The sequence below is a fragment of the Myodes glareolus genome, chromosome 14 (assembly GCF_982192425.1).
Source record: "Myodes glareolus chromosome 14, mMyoGla1.1, whole genome shotgun sequence".
Taxonomy (NCBI): domain Eukaryota; kingdom Metazoa; phylum Chordata; class Mammalia; order Rodentia; family Cricetidae; genus Myodes; species Myodes glareolus.
In genome coordinates this window covers 50,051,503-50,071,544 of record NC_142039.1, presented here as the reverse complement: position 1 = coordinate 50,071,544, position 20,042 = coordinate 50,051,503, and the positions used below count along the sequence as shown (strand labels likewise).

The 20,042-nt window shown below is 42.2% G+C and overlaps 2 protein-coding genes across 7 annotated transcripts in view; both read right to left on the bottom strand.

Annotated features, from left to right (window-relative positions):
- The window catches only part of LOC125397621 (serpin B9-like), a 242,101-nt gene that overhangs the window by 173,686 nt on the left and 48,373 nt on the right, over positions 1–20,042 (bottom strand). The window lies entirely within an intron of this gene.
- LOC148119863 (serpin B6-like) overlaps positions 7,704–20,042 on the bottom strand; it is a 60,714-nt gene continuing 48,375 nt past the window's right edge. For 5 of the 6 annotated variants that reach the window (XM_087896504.1, XM_087896505.1, XM_087896508.1 and 2 more), the window contains 4 exons: positions 19,537–19,654; positions 16,073–16,215; positions 8,482–8,637; positions 7,704–8,190 (listed from right to left, as the gene is read on the bottom strand). In XM_087896504.1, coding sequence (XP_087752630.1) covers positions 7,798–8,190; positions 8,482–8,637; positions 16,073–16,215; positions 19,537–19,654 — 810 coding nt within the window. In that variant the 3' untranslated portion in view covers positions 7,704–7,797. Of the gene's footprint in view, positions 8,191–8,481; positions 8,638–10,173; positions 14,915–16,072; positions 16,216–19,536; positions 19,655–20,042 lie in introns of those variants that run through there. The other variant, XM_087896509.1, reaches the window with a different exon arrangement.

Below are 20,042 nucleotides of genomic sequence, written 5' to 3'. Positions count from 1 at the left end.
TGTGCTACAAGTAGGAGAAAAAGCATCATAAAGCTTTGGAACAGAAATGGAGTGAAGGTCACAATTGAGGGATTCAGACGGGGACAGCTTTCAGGATCTTTATCTATCCTCCTGAACCATGCTGCCTACCTGCCTGGAGTTAGCTTCAGTCCTCTGAGACCCATCCTCCGTTCCATTTAGCCAAAAGGAGAAAAGAAAGGACAGAGAAGGGTTTTTACTTATCTCTCCCTTCTCACCTTCTGGCCAGTCTGCACACACCAGTATTACAGAACTCTCTTTTCTCTGGTCTTTTGTTCCATGGCCATGAGGAAGAAAGCATGTGCACAACAGGAGCACGTTTTTCTTCAAGCAAATGGCCTTGGTGTGTCCATGTCAATCAATAATGTAGAATATTTATCACAAGCTTACAACCAGTCCAGCCACCAAAGTCAGATAACTGAGACCCTGATGGGGTGAGGCAAGGAATCAAAGGAGAAGCAGATATCAGGGTAGATGATGAACAGACTTAACCTGATATAAGGAGAATGATTGAGAGAGAGGAGGAGACGGAGAAAGGAGGAAGAAGCTATAATAAACTCAAAATTATAATGCAAAAGTGTAACTGGGTATTACTTAAGCCAGAACAGTGACACCTCATATCATACTCTTCTGCAATCTTCTTGTCTTTTTTCAAAAATAAGTAAACGTTATTTATATAAACAAAGTTCCCTCCATTAAAGGCTTAGTACCCAGTAGTTGCTACAACCACCTATCTTCCTTCTGGTCATTTTCTGGCTTCCAGGAACTTAGCAGTTCCCCATGCTACACCTTCCCTGCCATGATATGTCATGCTGTCACAGGCTCAAAAGTCATTGAGGCCAGTGAGCCTTAGCTTGAAACCTCCAAAGTCACGCCAAATAAGCCCTATGCCTTTATAGGTCGATTAGCTAGAGCGTTCCCTTATAAACATGAAGAGCTGACTAACACTGTGAAGTTAAGAGTCTAAGCCTGTTTCAGAATTTACAGGTAGCAAGAAATTGATAAAATCAGGGTTGGAGCCCAGGGATTGATAGAGAGCCATCTATATTCCCAAGTATGGCGGAACACCTACTACTTTCTTGTTCTTTCTGTCTGATGTAGCTAGTTAAAAGGAAAAAAAAACTAAACAAAACCTCTATTTTCACACATTGTAAGGAACTGATAACTCACTCAGTTTGGAGGTCACACAGATGGACAATGTATTACAATGTATTACTACCCTCATATTTGCTTTTCTGTAGAGAACCCTTTAGCCATATAGTATTCAGGGACATGGCCATCTGCTTTGTTGAAAACACTGACTCTTCCTTGACCTTTCAGATAATGGGTGCCTGGAATGGATGCAAAGGCTTGGTCATCACGTTGTGTCATAACCTTTGCTGCTTTAACCTTTGAGTTGGAGACTTCTGCTCAGTTCTGCATGCAGATGTGCTGATCATCGGGGGAGCGCTTCCTTCTAAAATTGTGAATCAAGGTTGATCACCTAGACTTGACTAATCTCTCCCTCCCACTTTAAAGCCAATGACACCAAACGGCTGTCTGACAGGAAATGACAGGCCACAGAAAGAATGTGGGAGGGTTGCAGGAAGATCTTTCCTATTCCCAGAAAACACACACACACACACACACACACACACACACCTCCTTTGTTCACTTGCCTTCTTCTCTCCCAGATCTTTTTAAAAGAAACTGATTTTTAATTCATTAATCAGGTTGTAAGTATTGATAATATTTCCATGCTTTGTTTATTAGTGAATATGCTGCCATGAGCTTCGTGCACCTGTTTTGGTGTGGTTAAATACTTTGAGCTTTCTTGAATACATACCTGAACTGGGATTGTTGGGCACCATGGCAGCTCCCTATTTAAGACTCTGAGGACGTCTTAGATCCTTCTCTAAAGCCAATGTGGAATTTTACATTCTCATGGAGACACCTTTCTAACATATATTATTAGAAATTCCCATCCCATATTTTACTTTTTGAATTAGCAAAGAATGTAGATACCATCAAGGTTTACATAGTACATTGCATAGCATCATGCTGCTTTCAAACAAAGTATGTTTTAGTACTTTCACCTCTTTTCCTACCTCCCCCACTTCTCTTACCCCTTAAGGCAAAACACCCCCAGTCTCTTTTATGCTTTCATGTTATCTATGTCCTTGAGGCCCCTCTTTTTATCCCCCTTCATTTCTTCTCTACCACCCATAGGCTCTACTCACATCTACATCCATTCATCTAGAGGCACATCTATATTTCAAGCTGTTTTGCTTTTCGGACCTTCAGGTTGAACTCCGATGTCTGTACCTGGGTTCTTATTAATCATGCTACACCTCTTGGGTTAATTCATGCAGGTAGTAGAGTGTGTTTATACAAAGAACAAATAAAACTTTTACTTATATTTTTCTTGGCTTGTTGCCAAGTGAAGGAAAAATTTTTCTTTATGCCTTTGCTATTAATATGGTGTTGCTTACAAAATTCTGAGGCTTCTATCAGATTTCCTACCAATAGATGATAAATTTCATCATTGCCTCATGTTAGAGGAACTGGTAGACCCATATGGGATCTAATATGTGTTATCTACAAGGGATGATTTCTATTTAGGATTACTTGTTGTAGTTGAATAAATACCAAATTTAATTCTGAATCATCTGAAATAAGTTTAGCAGTTTCACTATGTAAAACAACTCTTTCTGCATATTGAGAGTCAGTAACTACATTAAGAGGTTCTAGAAAATCTAGTAATACCATGAGAATAGCATATTATTTTGACTTTTAAATGGAATCCTAGGACTTTGAGCCACTTATTTTTCCTGACTTATGACCTGCCTTTCATTATTTGTTTTCATTCATATAGAATGTAGGAGCTTGAGAAATCAGTGTTCCTCATACCAAGTAAGGGAGAATCCAATTAGTTATTTTTATAAACCAAAGTTTCTTGTTTTGAGGATATTTTTGTTAATCTCTCCCAAAAATTACTGTAAGCTTTTTGCCAATGTTCATTTTTTTCCAAAATGAGAACAAATTTATCATTAGTAAAAGGTACCACAATTTCTATTGGGTCAGTTCCCATTAATTGGTAAAATCTCAAATATTTAGAATTGATTCAGAAACTGTTTTTATATAGATTCTTAATTTTTTACTCTATTTTTGTGACAAAAATATTCTAAAATATTATCCTCTCTCTGCATAAGAGTCCCTGTGGAAGAATGCACAGAAGGTAAAATAACCAGAATACAACCAAGTTCTGGATTCAAGAGATCCACATATGCACTTCGTTATTTATTTTCTACCAGAATCAATTCTCTCTCTACAGGGCAAGGCCAGTTCAGGCACCCTCTCTTCTATTTCTTACAGTCTTAACTGGGGTCATCCTTGTGGGTTCCTGGTTATTTCCCTAGTACCAGGTGTCTTGCTAGCCCCATAATGGCTCCCTCAATCAAGATATCTCTTTCCTTGCTCTCATCTCTGTCCTTCCTCCATCTTGACTATCCCATTCCCTCAAGTTCTCCTCAACCCTCCCCTTCTCCCCTTCCTTCTACCCCGTACACCCATGTGCTCTCTTAAAACATAGAATATAAAATATCCCCAATCTGCCACTGATAGATAATGAAAGACACAAATTATCTATCTGTGACAGATTGGGGATATTTTATACTCTATGTTTTAAGAGAGCATTTGTATTCTGTATTTTAGAAAGGAACAAAGACAAAATATATCCTATATTAAAAGAACACTGAAACCTGACATGGCAGAAATGAAGCTACCTGTATACATTGTAAGTAGTCAAGTATGTCCATGTTGCTAACAGTTTGTTGTTTTCAGATAACTTGGATGTAATTCAGAAGGCGACCCAGGAGGACAAGTGAGACTCCATAGTCTTAGTGCATGTGAACACTCTCACTATCCAAAAAGAGATGATAATAAATGCATAGGAATAGGTTTTTCTTGCAGAGGGTCAGGGTTCAATTGCCAGCACCCACATGGCTGTCTGCTCACAACTGTCTGTAATGTCATGCCGAGTGAATCTGATGCCTTCCTCTGGCTTCCTTGAGTACTGCGTGCACATGATACACAGACATACATTCAAGCAAAACACGTATATACATAAAACAAATGGAAAAATTCCTAGTAGGATGTGTCTCTGCTCATTGCTTCTACTGTGATAGATATCATAATCTAACTTGTCCCAGTTACAAATCTGTGTTTTGGCTGTAACATGGTCACAACAGATTGCCTAGCCAATAACCAGTCACATTAGGATGGCAGGCAGGGGTATAAAACTTTAATATCAGCTCCAGGATATATTTATAATTAGAGGGTGTCATGGACCATCCAGTAATACACATGAGGAAAATGACTTTCCATGACGAAGAACTCCCACTGGAGACCCCCAGGCATCCCAACTGGTCCTGAATCCAAAGATGACCAGGGCATGTAGAAATATAAGAAGGAACTCAGCTCTAGAGAAGAGACCCTGAGAACTGTTTGTATTCCTGTTCTACATGGTTCCTTGTGAGTGAAAGGAATTACTTGGAGGCTGTGATGGTGAAGAGACTCCCTCATCCCTGGGGAATGCCATCATTTGAGAGGATACTGGAAACCTGGAAAGGTATATGTGGGCTAGGAGTACAGTATGTGATTTAAGGTCAGCTGAGTGAAGAAATAGTTTCAAGGTTGTCCAGGGAGGCTGGTGAAGAAGAAAAGTGAAATATTTGGGGAGAGAGCTGTTTGTTTCAGTGCTAGTGTTCAGACTCAAGCCTTGCACAAGCCAGGCTAGTGTTCAGACTCAATCCTTGCACAAGCCAGGCTAGTGTTCAGACTCACTGTCTCGCACAAGCTAGGCTAGTGTTCAGACTCAGTGCCTTGCACAAGCCAGGCTAGTGTTTAGACTCAGTGCTTTGCACAAGCTAAGCCAGTGTTCAGACTCAAGCCTTGCACAAGCCAGGCTAGTGTTCAGATTCAGTGCTTTGCACAAGCCAGGCTGGCAATCTATCAGTTAGTTAAATCTCCAACATGAAAGATGGTTTGGGTTTTGATTTTTTAAACAGAAAAGGCCATAATATGAGAGGAAAGCCCATAGTCCTCTGGAAGAGGAACCAATAAGAGTAAATCATGTGGGACTTACTCATCTGTGACAGAAGAAACAAAGCTGAGTACTTATGTCACCATGCCCTCCTGGCTAGTCTTGTGCCGAACGATGAATCTTCACTTTCTCCGTGCCCACCTTGGATCTCCATCTCTTCCATCTCCCAGTACTTACCATTAGCACCATGCAACCTGAAATATCTCTCTTTCCACCCTCTCTCCTTTCTTTCTCCCTCTTAAGTATGAATCAGGTACTATCTACTTCCTTTGAAAGTCTTCCAGTATAAGAATCACACCAAAGACTTCCTAAAGACATTGATGGCACAGACCTACTTCTTGTGCAGTATTGCCTAAATCTAGTCCAGATGGGGTTTTGTTGTTTCTTCAGTTAAAGCAATGTGCCTCATCATGATGGCAAGTCTGTCAGCACACAGCTCTGTAATATAGGAAGTCATGCTACCGGCATCTGTGTAGATGAACAAAGAGTCAAGATGCAGTTTGAATCCACGTATCACCAACTCCAACATCTATGCTACCCTGCTTGGAGAAAGGGGAGACCTCCCAGGACCTGTAGTTGGATGCAGGCACTCAGGTAGGAGCATCAGAAGCAATTCCTGGGAGTCATCCTTGATGTGTCAGGGGTGCGCAAAGGCCCTCACCCCAGGAAATCTTAAAGGAACATCACTTCTATCATTCTGGAGGAACACTGGTGAGTAAAGCAGCTATAGGGTAAGCTTCTACTTGATTAATTAAAGTAAAATAAGTGCTCCTGTTGTGGGTCTATCAACCACAGGGCACTTTAGGGTGAGAGAGCTATTTTGGCATCTGTTAACCAAATGATTTAAGCTTTTATTCTGTCTAACAGAAATATGGCATTGGTTTAACCATTGTTAAACTTTATCAATTTAACAATTGATAAAACAATTGAACAACATTGTTGTATCAATTTTATATTCCTGGGATAAACTCACACTTTCATGTGATCCTTGGATTGTCAAGTCTGGACTTACTGTACATAAGTGCATTAGTTAGCGTCCCTGTCATTGTGACGAACCTGAGGCAGTCACCTCATGAGGAGAAGAGTTTGTTCCGGTTCCTGGTTTAGAGGTTTCAGTCTATGATCAGTTGGGACAGAGAATCATGGTGCAACAACAAAAGGTAGAGGAAGCTGCTCATCTCATCTCAAGTGGATGGGGGGAGGGGCTTGAAAAAAAGGCAAGGTGAGCCATCACTTCAAGTGCACACTCAAGTTATCTAAGCTTCTTCTACTAAACCCCAACTCCTAAATGTTTCAATACCACAAGGGCCTCATTTGAGACTGAATCTTTAACACATGGGCCTTTGAGGAGCAATCCATGTCCAAACAACAGCAGTAAGAAGTTAAAGTATGTCTCTGCACAGTCTGGGTGATTTGTGCCTAGCTATCACACTCAGAGTCCTCGTGAGAATTTAAATGCAGCTTCCATCAGACTGTAGGGCTTTTCCTGTGTCCCAGATGCAGATGTCCTCAGAGTTGGAGCCAAGAAGACATTTGCAATATAGTTGTGCTGTTATATAATTTCTGGGACTGAAGGGGTGTTTGTAGGTTCAAATGAAAGGCAATGAAACAGGTCATCATTCATTTGAGAAGTTTATAGGGGAGTAATTAACATCACAACAGAGGCATACGCACATATACACACACAGACCATATGCACATACACAACACACTCGTACACATACATAAACAAAGACATACATACATACAGAGAGAGAGAGAAAAAGAGAGAGAGAGACAGAGAGAGAGAGAGAGAGAGAGAGAGAGAGGTGGCATGATTAATTAAAAACTCAGACACAGAAATGGGGTTCAACCTGGGAAGGTCAGAAAAGCAAAACAGTCAGCTACCGGCTCTTACCTCAGTCCGAAATGGTGATCCTGCCTTCAAGAATCTCAGAATAAGACTGTGTCTGAGAGCTGTCTCCTCCTATTTTGTATTCCTCTCTAGTGCTGGGATTAAAAGTGTGTACCACTACAGCCCGGTTTCTATGGCAAACTAGTGTGGTTACTAGGATTAAAGGTGTGTGTCACCACTGCCTGGTCTATAAGGATGACCTGTGTGGCAGTTTTACTCTCTGAACTTCTGGCAAACTTTATTTGTTAAAATACAAATGAAAGAGAGAGAGAGAGAGAGAGAGAGAGAGAGAGAGAGAGAGAGAGAGAGAGAATGAGAATGTGTGATGGTGTTCTAAAGATTTGTTAGTAACAAATTTGAATCTCACATACTGTTGTTACAATGCCATCCTCTAGGGGGCCCCACTAAAGCGGTACAGAAGCCCCAACTATGTTCTGCAGCTTTCAGAACCATGAACTAAACACTTCTTCTGTATAAAGCATCCAGAATCAGATATTTTCTTTTCTTTTTGTTTCATCTTAATTTGTTTTTGCTTGTTTGTTTGTTTGTTTTTAATGGTTTGTTTTTAATGTTTTAATGGTTTGTTTGTTTTTATGTAGCCCAGGCTTGCTTTGAATTTGCTATATACCTAAGACTGCCTTTCCTTGACTTCTGATTTCAACTTCATCAGCTAAGTGCTGGATTTACAGGTATGTGCCACCAAGCACAGACTTGTCACAATATTTATTAATCCACAGACAAATCATGGAACATGGGAGAGTGACTGGGCAAAGGTGGTGGGCTGACTCAGCAGCACCCTCTCTCAAGGAGAGGAGAACCGGCCACAGAACACAATCCCCTTGGTCTTGCAGTGCTGGATGAAGAAAAGGAAGGGGTGGTCCGCACAGAAGTAGGGGGGCATACACTTAAAAACTACACTGGAGGTGGCAGCCGCAGCCTCTGTGCCCTCCTCATTGACCTCCACAAAGGACTTATGCACAACCTTGGACAGAGACAAGCCTTGCTTGGAAGATATTCCAGAAAAGTCTGCCCTGCCCTCAAAGGCATCAGTCATGCCCAGCTTGCACAGGAAGTCCTTCATGTCATAATTCTCCTCCAGTTTAAACCGTGGGAGGAAAACCTCCACCTCTTCTTCATCCATCTTGTCCAGCCTCGTCCACTCTATGAATTTCTCGTAAGTTATTTCCTTTTCCACCTAGAAGAGAGTTGGACACTTTAGGACAATGTTGTCACACGGGGCACTTGAGAGGATGGGGAGGCTCTACACTGCCCATGGACTTGTGGCTTTAAATTAATACAGTAGCTGGGTGAGGTAGGGTTCAGCTCAGTGGTGAGTGTTTGTCAAGCAGACCCCAGGTTCTACCCCAGCCTCACAAACAAAGGGAAGATAAAAACAGGAAAATGGGAGCCTAGGAGAGCCACCCTGCAGAAACACAAATGCCACTCTTTCTCCCTCACAGCTCCATCAAGGTCTCATGATTTTTACCGTTTTTAGTTCAACGTGCTCGTCTGGAAGCATGATGATCATGTTCAGCTCATTGCCAGCATAGGGAAGCAACAGAATCGCAGTGGATATCTCTTCCACGTAGGTCATCTTAAAGGAAGACTTCTTAAACATCATTTGCACAGGTTTCTCCTCATTCTGTGAAGAATGGATAAATATGAAGTTGAAAGGAGACACGATGGACACTTTGGGCAACAGAGGCGGCCACTCTATGCCTCCGGGAGCACTTCGATAAAGCTTCCAGAATATCCCATCAGTCCCTCAACCTCTGGAGTAATTTAGAACTTACATGTGCCTCAAAGAACCCATTTAAGGCTTGGTCCTCAGAGTAGAGTTTTGGGAGGGAGTAGAATCTTTAAGATATGGGGCCTAGTAGGGGGCATTTAGGTCGTTTCCGATGCGCCCTTGAAAGGGATTGGAGAATCCTGACCTCTTTTTCCTTTCTTTCACTTTCTGTCCTTGAGGCGAACCTTTTTGCTTCCTATCAGATCCCACCATCACCAGTCAGAACTCCTATTACAGGCTTAAATCATGGATTTATCTCATCAGGAAATGGAATCCCTAAAAATGAGTCAAATGAACCTTTTCTCTTCTTAAATTGATTATGTCCATATCTGTTAATACAGTGTCAGGAAACTGACCAGCCCAGTCTCCAAATAAGTGTGATGTCCTATGCCAACAATTCTTTTCTACGGGGGATCTCATTTATTCCCACTGTGTGTGTGTTTATCTCTTGAAAATATTCCGTCTACTGGGCACATATATCTCTGGGTGATCAGGAAAATAACTTTTCATTTGGCCGTATAATTTTGATATATAGGAAATATACTGGGACATGCTTCATAACTGGATCTATTTGTCCCATGAGGACTATAGACACGTAAGAGCCTGCTTTGTTCCTTTTTACTCAGAGTAATGCCAAAAATTAACAATGTCTTCTCAGTTTAACACAAACGTCACACAATTAGCTAACTTCTACCTCCGAGTAAGTTTAAACTCGACTAAAAGGTTTTTGTAAATAGATCTGTAAGTCCCAGTCTCTGGCCTCCATCTTTGGAGGCCCCGTCCCTGTACCCACCAAACCTTGACCGCTCCCCAAAGGAGGGTCAAGGCAGCCGGCCAAAAACTTGACCACTTCCCCAGTCTATTTAAACTGCTCCCCTGGAAAGTCCCCTTGTGGCCTTTACTCCCCCTCCGCCCTCCATGGTTGCATTTGTGGCTTCCTGGTTTCCCTTGGGGCCACCCAAGAGCGCAGGAATCCCATTAAACCTGGATATTCTTTAATTTGGCTTGTTGAGACTTGGCTTGCTTGGGATTTTTGTGTCGGCAGAGAGGTCATGTTAGGAAAATCCCTAACAAGATCAAATGTTTGAAACCTTACAACTATGTACAAGGTCAGAAACTCAGACGGCCAACCAAGGTTACTAAGGAAAGCCTGCCGCATTCTTTACTTGCTAGTCTGTTAACAAAAGGTTTACTGTAACATGAGGGGGCCGGCTTGTTGAGGTTTCTGTCCCGCCCAGTACCCCACAGCAGACAGGCCCCAAAGAAAATCACACACAAGACTCCATAAGGTTATAAACTGATTGGCCCATTAGGTCAGGCTACTTATTAGTTCTTATAACTTATCTTAACCCATTATTCTGATCTATGTTAGCCATAATGGCTCCGTACCTTTCTCATTGTGACAGCTTACATGTTGCCTCTTCGGTGGTCTGTACAGGAGTGGCTGAGGGAGCTCTGCTTCCAGAATACTCCCAGTCTCTTTGCTCCACCCCTACTTCCTGTCTGGCTTTCCCGCCTATACTGCCTGCCTGGCCAATCAGCATTTTATTAAAATACATGATTGACAGAATACAGACAATTCTCCCGTATCATTTCCCTCTTTTTTTTTTTTAAACAAAGGAAAATACCCATAGTCCATTTGTTGGGAATGTGGGCGTAGTATTTCAGGCTACTTCCTGCTGATTGGGGGCGCTGATAATCTTATGGGGACCTAAAGAAAACTTAGAGTTATAATCAAGTCCTGACTGAAGTATCCTGGGAGTCTTGATCATCTCAGGCTGCAGTCTTGAATCAGTTCTGGATGTAGACCTCTGTCATCTGGGCCATCTGTTCCTGTCGATTTCTCAGGTGGCCTCCCTTGGTCAAAGATGATTTTTCTTAACTCTGAATAAATCCATAGCCTCTCATTTTCTGTGGAAACAAAAGCAGAATCTCTTCTCCAAAGTAACATACCTTTTGACTTCAGTTTTGAAGCCAAGGTATTTTCAAAATACCTATCTTGGGTTAGTTCAGCAGCATTTATAAACAAAAGTCTTTCAGCAGCTGTTGCTCCTTCCTCAACATTCAAACAATTCAAAGAGAGCATAATTGCATACAGTATCAAGATTCTCTGTGTATTCTCCATCTTTATTTTAAACTCTATTTCTTTTATTTTTACTTTTACTTTTTGAGACAGGTTCTCTGTATATCTTTGTCCTGGAATAACACTGTAGACCAGGCTGTCCTTGAACTCACAGAGATCCACTGTCTCTGCCTCCCCAGTGCTAGGATTAAAGGTGTATGCTATCACACCTTGAACTCAGAGATGCTTCTGTCTCTGCCTCCCAGGCATTGGGATTAAAGGTGTGTACTACCACACCTTGAGGTCACAGAGGTCAATCCCTACCTCAGTCTCTTGAAGTCACAGAGGTCAATATGCCTCTACCTCCCAGGCATTGGGATTAAAGGTGTGTACCACCACACCCAACTACTCTCTTTCTTTCCTTTTAACTTTAAGAACTTTAACTTTTAGCCTGCATATACACACTGTAAACCATTTAGAGGTTTTCTTCCTCTTTGAATCTCTCTTTACTGTTTATCTCTCTTTTTCTGACCACATGAGCCTTTAATTTACAAAGCAATATGGGAAGCCGTGGCTTTGACAGCTAGATCCAGCTCATTCCTTAGCTTTCCAGACTCATAGCTGAGATACCAGCCACAGCTGTGTTCACTGCCACAACTTGTCGTGTTTCAAGGTCCTTGCTAGCAAACAAGCTGCATCATTCTGCTCACAGACCACACTCAGTCGGACTGCCTGCCTGCAAGAGTCAGAGTTTGTCCTGACAGGACAGCCCAGAAAGCCGGCACTTCAAAACAGCACAGCTTTTTTCCTGCTACGACCGAAAAGCATGCGCTCAGCTCTCCACCAACAGCATCCAAGTGTTTCGTGGCAGGACCTCCCAATGAGCTGCAAGGTTTTGCAGCCAAGGCTGAGTCAAGAAGCCTCTCCTAGATGAGAGCACTTGCCCGCCTCTAGCAAGCAGAGCAGAACCGAAAAACTGCTGCCACCAAGAAAACATACCCCACTCTACTCTTTCCCAAACTCTCCCAGGCCTTCCGTGGACTCACCTATCCACGTTGGGCGCCATATGTAACATGAGGGGGCCGGCTTGTTGAGGTTTCTGTCCCGCCCAGTACCCCACAGCAGACAGGCCCCAAAGAAAATCACACACAAGACTCCATAAGGTTATAAACTGATTGGCCCATTAGGTCAGGCTACTTATTAGTTCTTATAACTTATCTTAACCCATTATTCTGATCTATGTTAGCCATAATGGCTCCGTACCTTTCTCATTGTGACAGCTTACATGTTGCCTCTTCGGTGGTCTGTACAGGAGTGGCGGAGGGAGCTCTGCTTCCAGAATACTCCCAGTCTCTTTGCTCCACCCCTACTTCCTGTCTGGCTTTCCCGCCTATACTGCCTGCCTGGCCAATCAGCATTTTATTAAAATACATGATTGACAGAATACAGACAATTCTCCCGTATCAGTTTACGTCAAAGCTTATCTCACTGTCCCTCCTGTCTTCTGGTCACTGTCTCATTTCTGTAACCTTGGACCCTTGTGTTGTCATGGCAATGGCTCACCTCCCTATCACTTGTCCCATAAATGTGCTCTTGACCAAAGAGAAACAACTCTTGTAATTTCTTTATTGCTTCAAGGCTCCTGAAGGAGAAGAGTTTTTAAGAGTAGAATAAAAAGAAGCTAAGAGAAGAAGCTAGGAAAAGTTAGAAGTGGGATAGAATTAGGATAGAAGCAGAACAATAAAGAAACTGATACACAAAAGTATGCAGTGGAGAATTCATCTGCCCTCAGATTTTTCTAAGTCCTTCCACTTGCCATAACATTCTCTCTGAACCCTGAGGGGGCACTGAGACTGGAACTCAAAAGCCCTTGTGAAAATAGCAATAAAAAAATTTATGGATGCCACTCACCACAACATGGGTTGTAGTCAAGAGTCATCGCCTTAGGGAGCTTGAGAACCAGTGCTCTAGTGTGAGCATAAGTTGATAACCTGAGACCAACCTAGAATCACAACACAAGCTTGCTCTGCTTCCACTCCCCCTCGCCTCGGAACACAGAACCTCAGATCCTTGTGTCCTGGTATCTGCTCCCATCCATCTTTCCAGTGAAGGCTTCCTTCGTATCTTTCATCCGTAACCACACCCTATACTAGCTAGTTTGATGTCAACTTGACACAAGCTAGAGTCATCAGAGAGGAAGGAGCCTCAGTGGAGAAAAATGCCTCCCTCAGATCAGGCTGTAAGACATTTTTTAACTAGTGATCAATGTGGGAGGGCTCAGCCCATTGTGGGTGGTTTCATCCAATGGCTGGTGGTCCTGGGATCTATAAGAAAGCAGGCCAAGCAAGCCAGGGGAAGCAGGTCGATAACCAGCCCAAGCACAGCATCGTACTACCTCCACTGTATGTCTCAGGAGCACTTCCGTCAACCACAGTGTTCTTCCCTATGTTTATCTCTTATTGTTCTGCCTCAGGAAAAAGAACTGCATGTATGTGGGCACACTCAGCCAGTTAACGCCTGGGACACAGCAGGTTCTCAAGTCACACCTGCTGACTACATTAGTGACAGCTAGTCAGCAGCAATGCTGAGGGCCAGGCAAAATTATCACCTTACTAGAAACAAAACAAAACAAAACAAAACTGCAGTTGAACCCGAAGTGACCATGTCTTCTATCCGTCTTCCTCGGTTCTTGACCATTCTTGTGATTTAATGCTAGAAACAACTACAAACTTTACTGGATATCTTGTGACCAACACAGCAAGAAGCTCTTCCGCAGTCGCAGTTCTCTGGCACAGCAGACTCTTCTGAACCAAATGGAGCAAATGTTCGGTCTTCGCCATGTCATGTCTGCCTGAACTAGCCCGGAGCCAAGCAGCTTCATGGCCTTGTCTCTTCAGTCATGTCCCTGGCCTGCAGCTAGAACACTTTACCAGGATGTTTGGATTCTTGATCCTGTGGCCCACGTAGTTTCTGTCACAACCGTGCTTGTCTGCTGCTGGAGCATCCATCAGTAACAAGCAGGAGTGTGTCCTAAAGAAACTCTGGGAAAACGGGCCTGGACTGGCTTTTGGCCATAACCCACAAGGAGTTGATCTCTGCCTTGGGCAATTTCTCCCCATATGTCTCCAGTCCCTAAAGCATCCAATCATGTAATATAAAAGTAATTTAATGATTCACTGATTTGTGTCTGTAATCCCTATTCATTTAGTAATGTAGAATATAAACAAAAATCTGTTTCAATACAAAATATTGTGGTTTTGGTCCTGCAGCTACTGTAAGTACATTATACTGGTAATTATCATGTGCTGGCTGTTTGAACTTACTCAGCAGCTCTCTCTGGAAGAGATGTTGCCTCTCCCCTCCACCCATGTTTCCAAACCAAACATGTTTATGTCAAGTATTCTCCTAGGCTCCTGGTCTATGATCAGCTGTCCCCCTCCTCCCAGATCTGACAGGAAATGCAAAACAGTCCCAGAGTATAAATACTGTGTCCCTGAGAACAGTTAGAAGGTAAGCTGCTTCCAACAGATGTTTCTAGTGTTTATGCCATGATATAAAAGTACCCACAGTGGGAAAGAAAAGTTCTACCATGGAAACCTCAGCCACGGAGAGAAAGTTCAATTGGGTTTCAGATGACTGCTTCAGCCTCCCAGGAGGTTTCTACTGGGTGTTTTAAGCCCCTATTTGGTGGTGTTATCTCCATCTGTTGTTATTTAGTCTTGTACTGTAAAGCCTCACAGAAGCCACTTTCTGTTCTGTCTGGGACTCTCAATGAGGAACTCTAGCTGGCTATCTTATGGGACACCCTGCTCCACCTGGAGTTCCCTTCCTTGGGAACGCCAGCTGATTGCTTTATTTAGTGGGGGCTTTCCCAATCAATTTCTACATGATGTTTTGAGTTCCTGATTTGATGGTGGCCATCCATTCCATTCACCCGTCTACATCTATGGCATGTTTTTTGTTCTTTTACTATAACTGGCTGTTGAGCTCACTCATTCAAAATAAGAAAGAAATATGGCTACTATAGCTCATTCACTAGACCGGCAACATGCACATATGGGTTGCAGTCAATCTTCACTGTAGCCACAGCCGCATCTTTCTCTACTGCAGAGGTAAGAAATGAAAATAGAATAAAATGTATTAGAAAGAGTTCCCTCTGGATGAAAGAGCAGGAGCTCAATGGAGAGACTTCTTGCTCTTCTTCCTCCCTCCCTCTGTCCTTTTCTGTGTTCATACAACATTAAGGTCCAAGCCATGGTGTAAGCATAATAAGGAAGATCCTCCTGGAATGGAGAGATGGCTCACCAGTAAAGAGCATTTGCTGCTCCTGCAGAGGACTTAGTTGCAGTTCCTAAATCCCACTAGCTCACAACCATTCATTTTAGAGCCCTTAAATGATGTACTCTCTGAACATCATGGGCTAGAGGCAAATGCACATATATGTATGCATGCAAAACACTAATAATACACAGGAAATAAAAATTATGTGTGCACGTGTGTGTGTGTGTGTGTGTGTGTGTGTGTGTGTTAAGGCCATATGTTGAGAAAGCAGAACAACAAAGGAGATCCTTCAGCAAGTGATATCCTCCAAGATGGAGGTTGTTAAACTTAGAGTCTATCTTGCATACACATGCCTTTGTTTTCTTATTGTAAGCAAAATTCTGTACCTGCCCCATCAAATCCGAACTGAATATTACTCACTGTTTCAGTGTTTACTGAGTAACATTCATATGCTAGCCACTATAAAACAATTGGCTCCCTTCAAAAGTCGTGACAAAAGTGGTTGACTGCTGTGTTGTCTTGTAGAGACAGCAGGGAGTGTGATAACAGCTTGGAGAATGCGGATATGGAGGACAGTGCTAGAAATAAAAAGAATCGAGAAAGATGGGCAAGATCCAGGGGCCCAAAGAGCCTTATACACCGTATGTAGAAAGTTGAGGAGTGCCAAAGACCCAAATAAAGTAAACAGAGATCAATGCCATAGATTTGTCCTGTGTGTAGACACCAGGAAGAACATAACAGGTCACAGTAGCAGGGTACTGACAAGAAACTGGGAAGCAAGCAGGTATCCCTGTGGTATCCTACAAGATGAAAAGGATGAGAGAAGAGCCCCAAAGGTTAGCAAAGACTCCTTGCCAAGCTACCCAAAGCCATCTGAAGCACAGGCTGCATGAGACAGCCTTCTCGTACGGTTTAGAGGCCTGTAAAGGACCAATCCACACTCACCATGGTGACTTTGAAAGGCATCTCCCGGGTGTCCTCCTTGTCAAACTGCTTCTCCCAGGTTCCTTTGAAGTAGATGGCATTTACAAGGACCAGCAGAGTGTCTGAATCCACTGTGCCTGGAGACAGCAGCTCTGTAATTTTATCTGAAGGGAAGAATTAAAAAGCCATTGAACTAAGAGAGTTGGCGGATGCATGCAAAGGGGCCACCTGTTTGAATGGTCAAGCACACATTTAAGGGATTTCACTGTCCCTTAAATATAAATCAAGTATTTGTCCTTAAAGAAACACAACCATCACCACAAAAAAGGGGACACTTTTCAAAGGTTATAAGAAGAAGAAAAAAAATTAGACAAAAGAAGACATTCAGGAAATAAAAACATCAGTGTTCCAATGAATACAGAAAATGTATGAGTCAACGCTAGTGCATCCAGTGTAAAAAACCTTTAACACGTGAGCTAGAAAAAGACCACACATGTCTTAAAGAAGAATCTTAAAGGACTTTTATTTAAAAAAAAAATGGAGGGGGTGCTAGCTCAGGGGTGAAGAGCGCTTACTTCTCTAGCAAAGGACACTGCTTCTATGTCAAGAGGCTCCCAAATACCTGTGACTCAACCACAGGGGATCTGATGCCCTCTTCTGACCCCACAGGTGAACACATTTACACACAGACACAAAGTCATAGGCATACACATAATTAAAAAAGTAAATCATTTAAAAATGGTTTGGATATAAAATCAAATCACTCAGTCATTAGAGTGCGTGCATTGCAAGCATGAAGACCTGAGTTCAATTTCCAGAACCCATGTAAACTAACAAATCCAAACAAGTAGATGTGATCTTGTATGTCTGTAATCTCAACACTTTGAATGTAGACTCAGATGGATCTGTTGAACTTATTGAACATTCAGCATAGCCTACTTGGTGAGTTCCAGTCTAATGAGAAACTTTGTCTTAAGAAAAACAAAAAGGAAATGATGATGAGATGGACAGAGTGTCTGAGAAACAACATATATGCACATGCACCCACATGTGAACACACAGGTAGAACTGTACATACACACATACACACACACACACACACACACACACACACACACACACACATATATATATATATATATATATTTGGATCAATATATATTAACCCTCTATCTGAGAAAGATTATATGTGTTGCAAGTAACACAAAGCCCCATACATATACATAATTTCCTCTGTCGGATTTTTAAAATTCAATTTAAAAGTAGATGAGCAGCTATGCAGTGTTTCTTACCAGTATAAACAACAGCTTACAATTGCAGTGTTGCAGAATAATCTTTTTGTACACTGTGAAAACTTGTCACTTGGATTGGTTTGATAAAAAGCTGAATGATCAATAGCTAGGCAGGATTTGGGGGCCAGAGAGGATACTGGGAAGCAAAAGGGCAGAAACACGGAGAGTCCCCAGCCTGAGATGGAGGAAGTAGGAAAGCAGCATGGGCAGTACAGAGCAAACATAATCACAAGGCAGAAAGTAAATTAATAGAAATGGGTTGATTTAAGTTATAAGAGCTAGTTAGAACCAAGCCTAAGCTGTTGGCTGAGCTTTCATAGTTAATAATAATTCTCTCTGTGATTATCTGGGAGGTGGGACAAAAGAGCCACCTATACTGCAGGTGAAGGAGGGCAGGGACAACCCACCTGTAGGAATGCACTAGAACTGTAGAATTTGAGCCACACTAGAGCAGGAAGCTCCAGACTCAGAGACTGTTCTTCAGTCTATTCTTAAAGAGACTAAAAGAAAGAAAAGAATGAAAGGAGGCAGAGAGAGAGATAAATGGGAAGGAAGGGAAGAAAATGGGGTCTGGAAAAGCAATCTAAGATACTGGGAGACATCATAGATAGACTGGTTAGAGCAGGATAAATCCAGACAGCATGTCAGATACTGTTAATTTATCAAAGACAGGACTGCTGCATCAATTTAGAGCAAAGATTCTTCTCCACCCTCTCACTTTGAGACCAATCCTCAATAAGTGGCCCTGTTTAGCAAGAACCCATTATATATAGATCAAGTCTATAGACCAAGTTGACTTCTAACTCACAGAGATCCCTCTGTCTCTGTCTCTGCCCACCAAATACTGGGAATAAAAACCTACACCACTACATCTGGTTGTAAAACAAAGTTTCTTAAAGTGGGGGTCATGATCCCACCATTCAACTGAATGAGGCAGTGACCAAAAAATAGCAACAGTAAAAGGTATTTGAATGCACAAGGACCAAAAATTACTTTGAAATCAAACATGTAATCAGTCTGGGGTGTTCTGGCATTAATGGACTACATTGCATCACATTGATTCGCTGTAGCCATGGTTTTGAACACACATATGTGCACTGTACTATGCACCTTGTCATTCCTATGATACTAACCTGCACTACCTAAAGCACTGTGGTTCAGATTCAAGACTCTTGAATGCTGAAAACTGTAATGTTTTCCCACACATGTTTTCTGCTCTTATACAAACAGAATGGCTTAATCATAAAATATACAGGCTTCTAATATTTTTCTATCATCATTCTTCAGTGAGTAAATACCAAATTTTATATATATATATATATATATATATATATATATATATATGGATTTTTTTGGGTTGGACAAGCAATACAATCTCATTAGTATACAAATGTGTTTTAATCTTATAATAAATGATCACATGTGTATACAAAATAATTGTTCTAAGATCTAAATGTTTGCTTTGTTTGACACTTGATGTTTAGTCTCGTAAGACTATCTTAACTGAAAAGAGTCACAAATAGGAAAAGTTTAAGAGGCTCCACTTTAGGGCTGGGCACTATAGTTCAGTAGTGCAGGCCTTGCCATCTTGTGCAAAGCCCTGGAGTTGATCCCTAGCATGGCAAAACCATAAAATAAAAAGGAAATATCACTGTGGTGGTTTAAAAGAAAATGGCCCCCAAAGGGAGTGACACTATTTGATGTGGCCATGTTGGAGTGGGTGTGGCCCTGTTGGAGGAAGTGTGTCATTGTGGAGGTGGGTTTTGAGGTCTCCTATGCTCAAGCTATGCCCAGTGACACAGTTTTCCTGCTGTCTTTCAATCAAGATGTAAGGACTCTCAGCTCTAGCACCATGCTTGCCCACATGCTGTCTTGCTTCCCACTATGACGATAGTGCACTAAATCTCTGAACTGTAAGCAAGTCGCCCCAATTAAATGTTTTTCTTTATAAGAGTTGCCATGGTCATGGTCTCTTCACAGCAATAGAAACCCTAACTAAGATAATCACCTTAAAAATCAAAGAGTTGATGTTCTTCTGAATGAGAGGATAATAAGACTATTCAAGGTGGCTGACCTTGACTAGGAGGTAACTCAGTAATAGAGAGCCTTCTAGAGAGCATGCTCAAGGCCTTGGGTTCGATTCTCAGCACCAAAACCAACCAACCAAACAGAACACAACAACACTGAGTTTACCTTCTGTCTTTTTGGCGACCCAGGTGTTGATGTGCTGTCGGGACTGCTCTGTATCACCCTTAAAGTCCAGCTCTTCCATCTCTGCTTCGTAGAACTTGCGGCAGGAATCTTTAAAAGACTGAGACAGAGCAACATGATTACACAGCTACCAAAGTGATCAGCACCAACAGTCTCCTTCCCTGTGCACAGAAGCAGGAAAGCACGAATCCAATGATGTTCAGAGGCACTTGCTATTAAAAAGGAGGGGAAATCAAAAATACACTCTGTGTTCAACTCTCGAATTTTAGTTTTGATTGAGGTGGCAGGGTGGTCTTAACATGTCACAAGCTGAAAATCCTGCAGGCAGTAGCTAAGACTGACAGGTCACTGGGAACATCCTCAGATGCAGTAACTGCAGGGCCTGCAGAGTGACAGCCCCACAAGAGCTACAACAGCACTTCACGGTGTCACAGGGAGCACAGCACACGGGAAGTCACTCTGCACCCGTCTTTCACACAGCCTCCCGT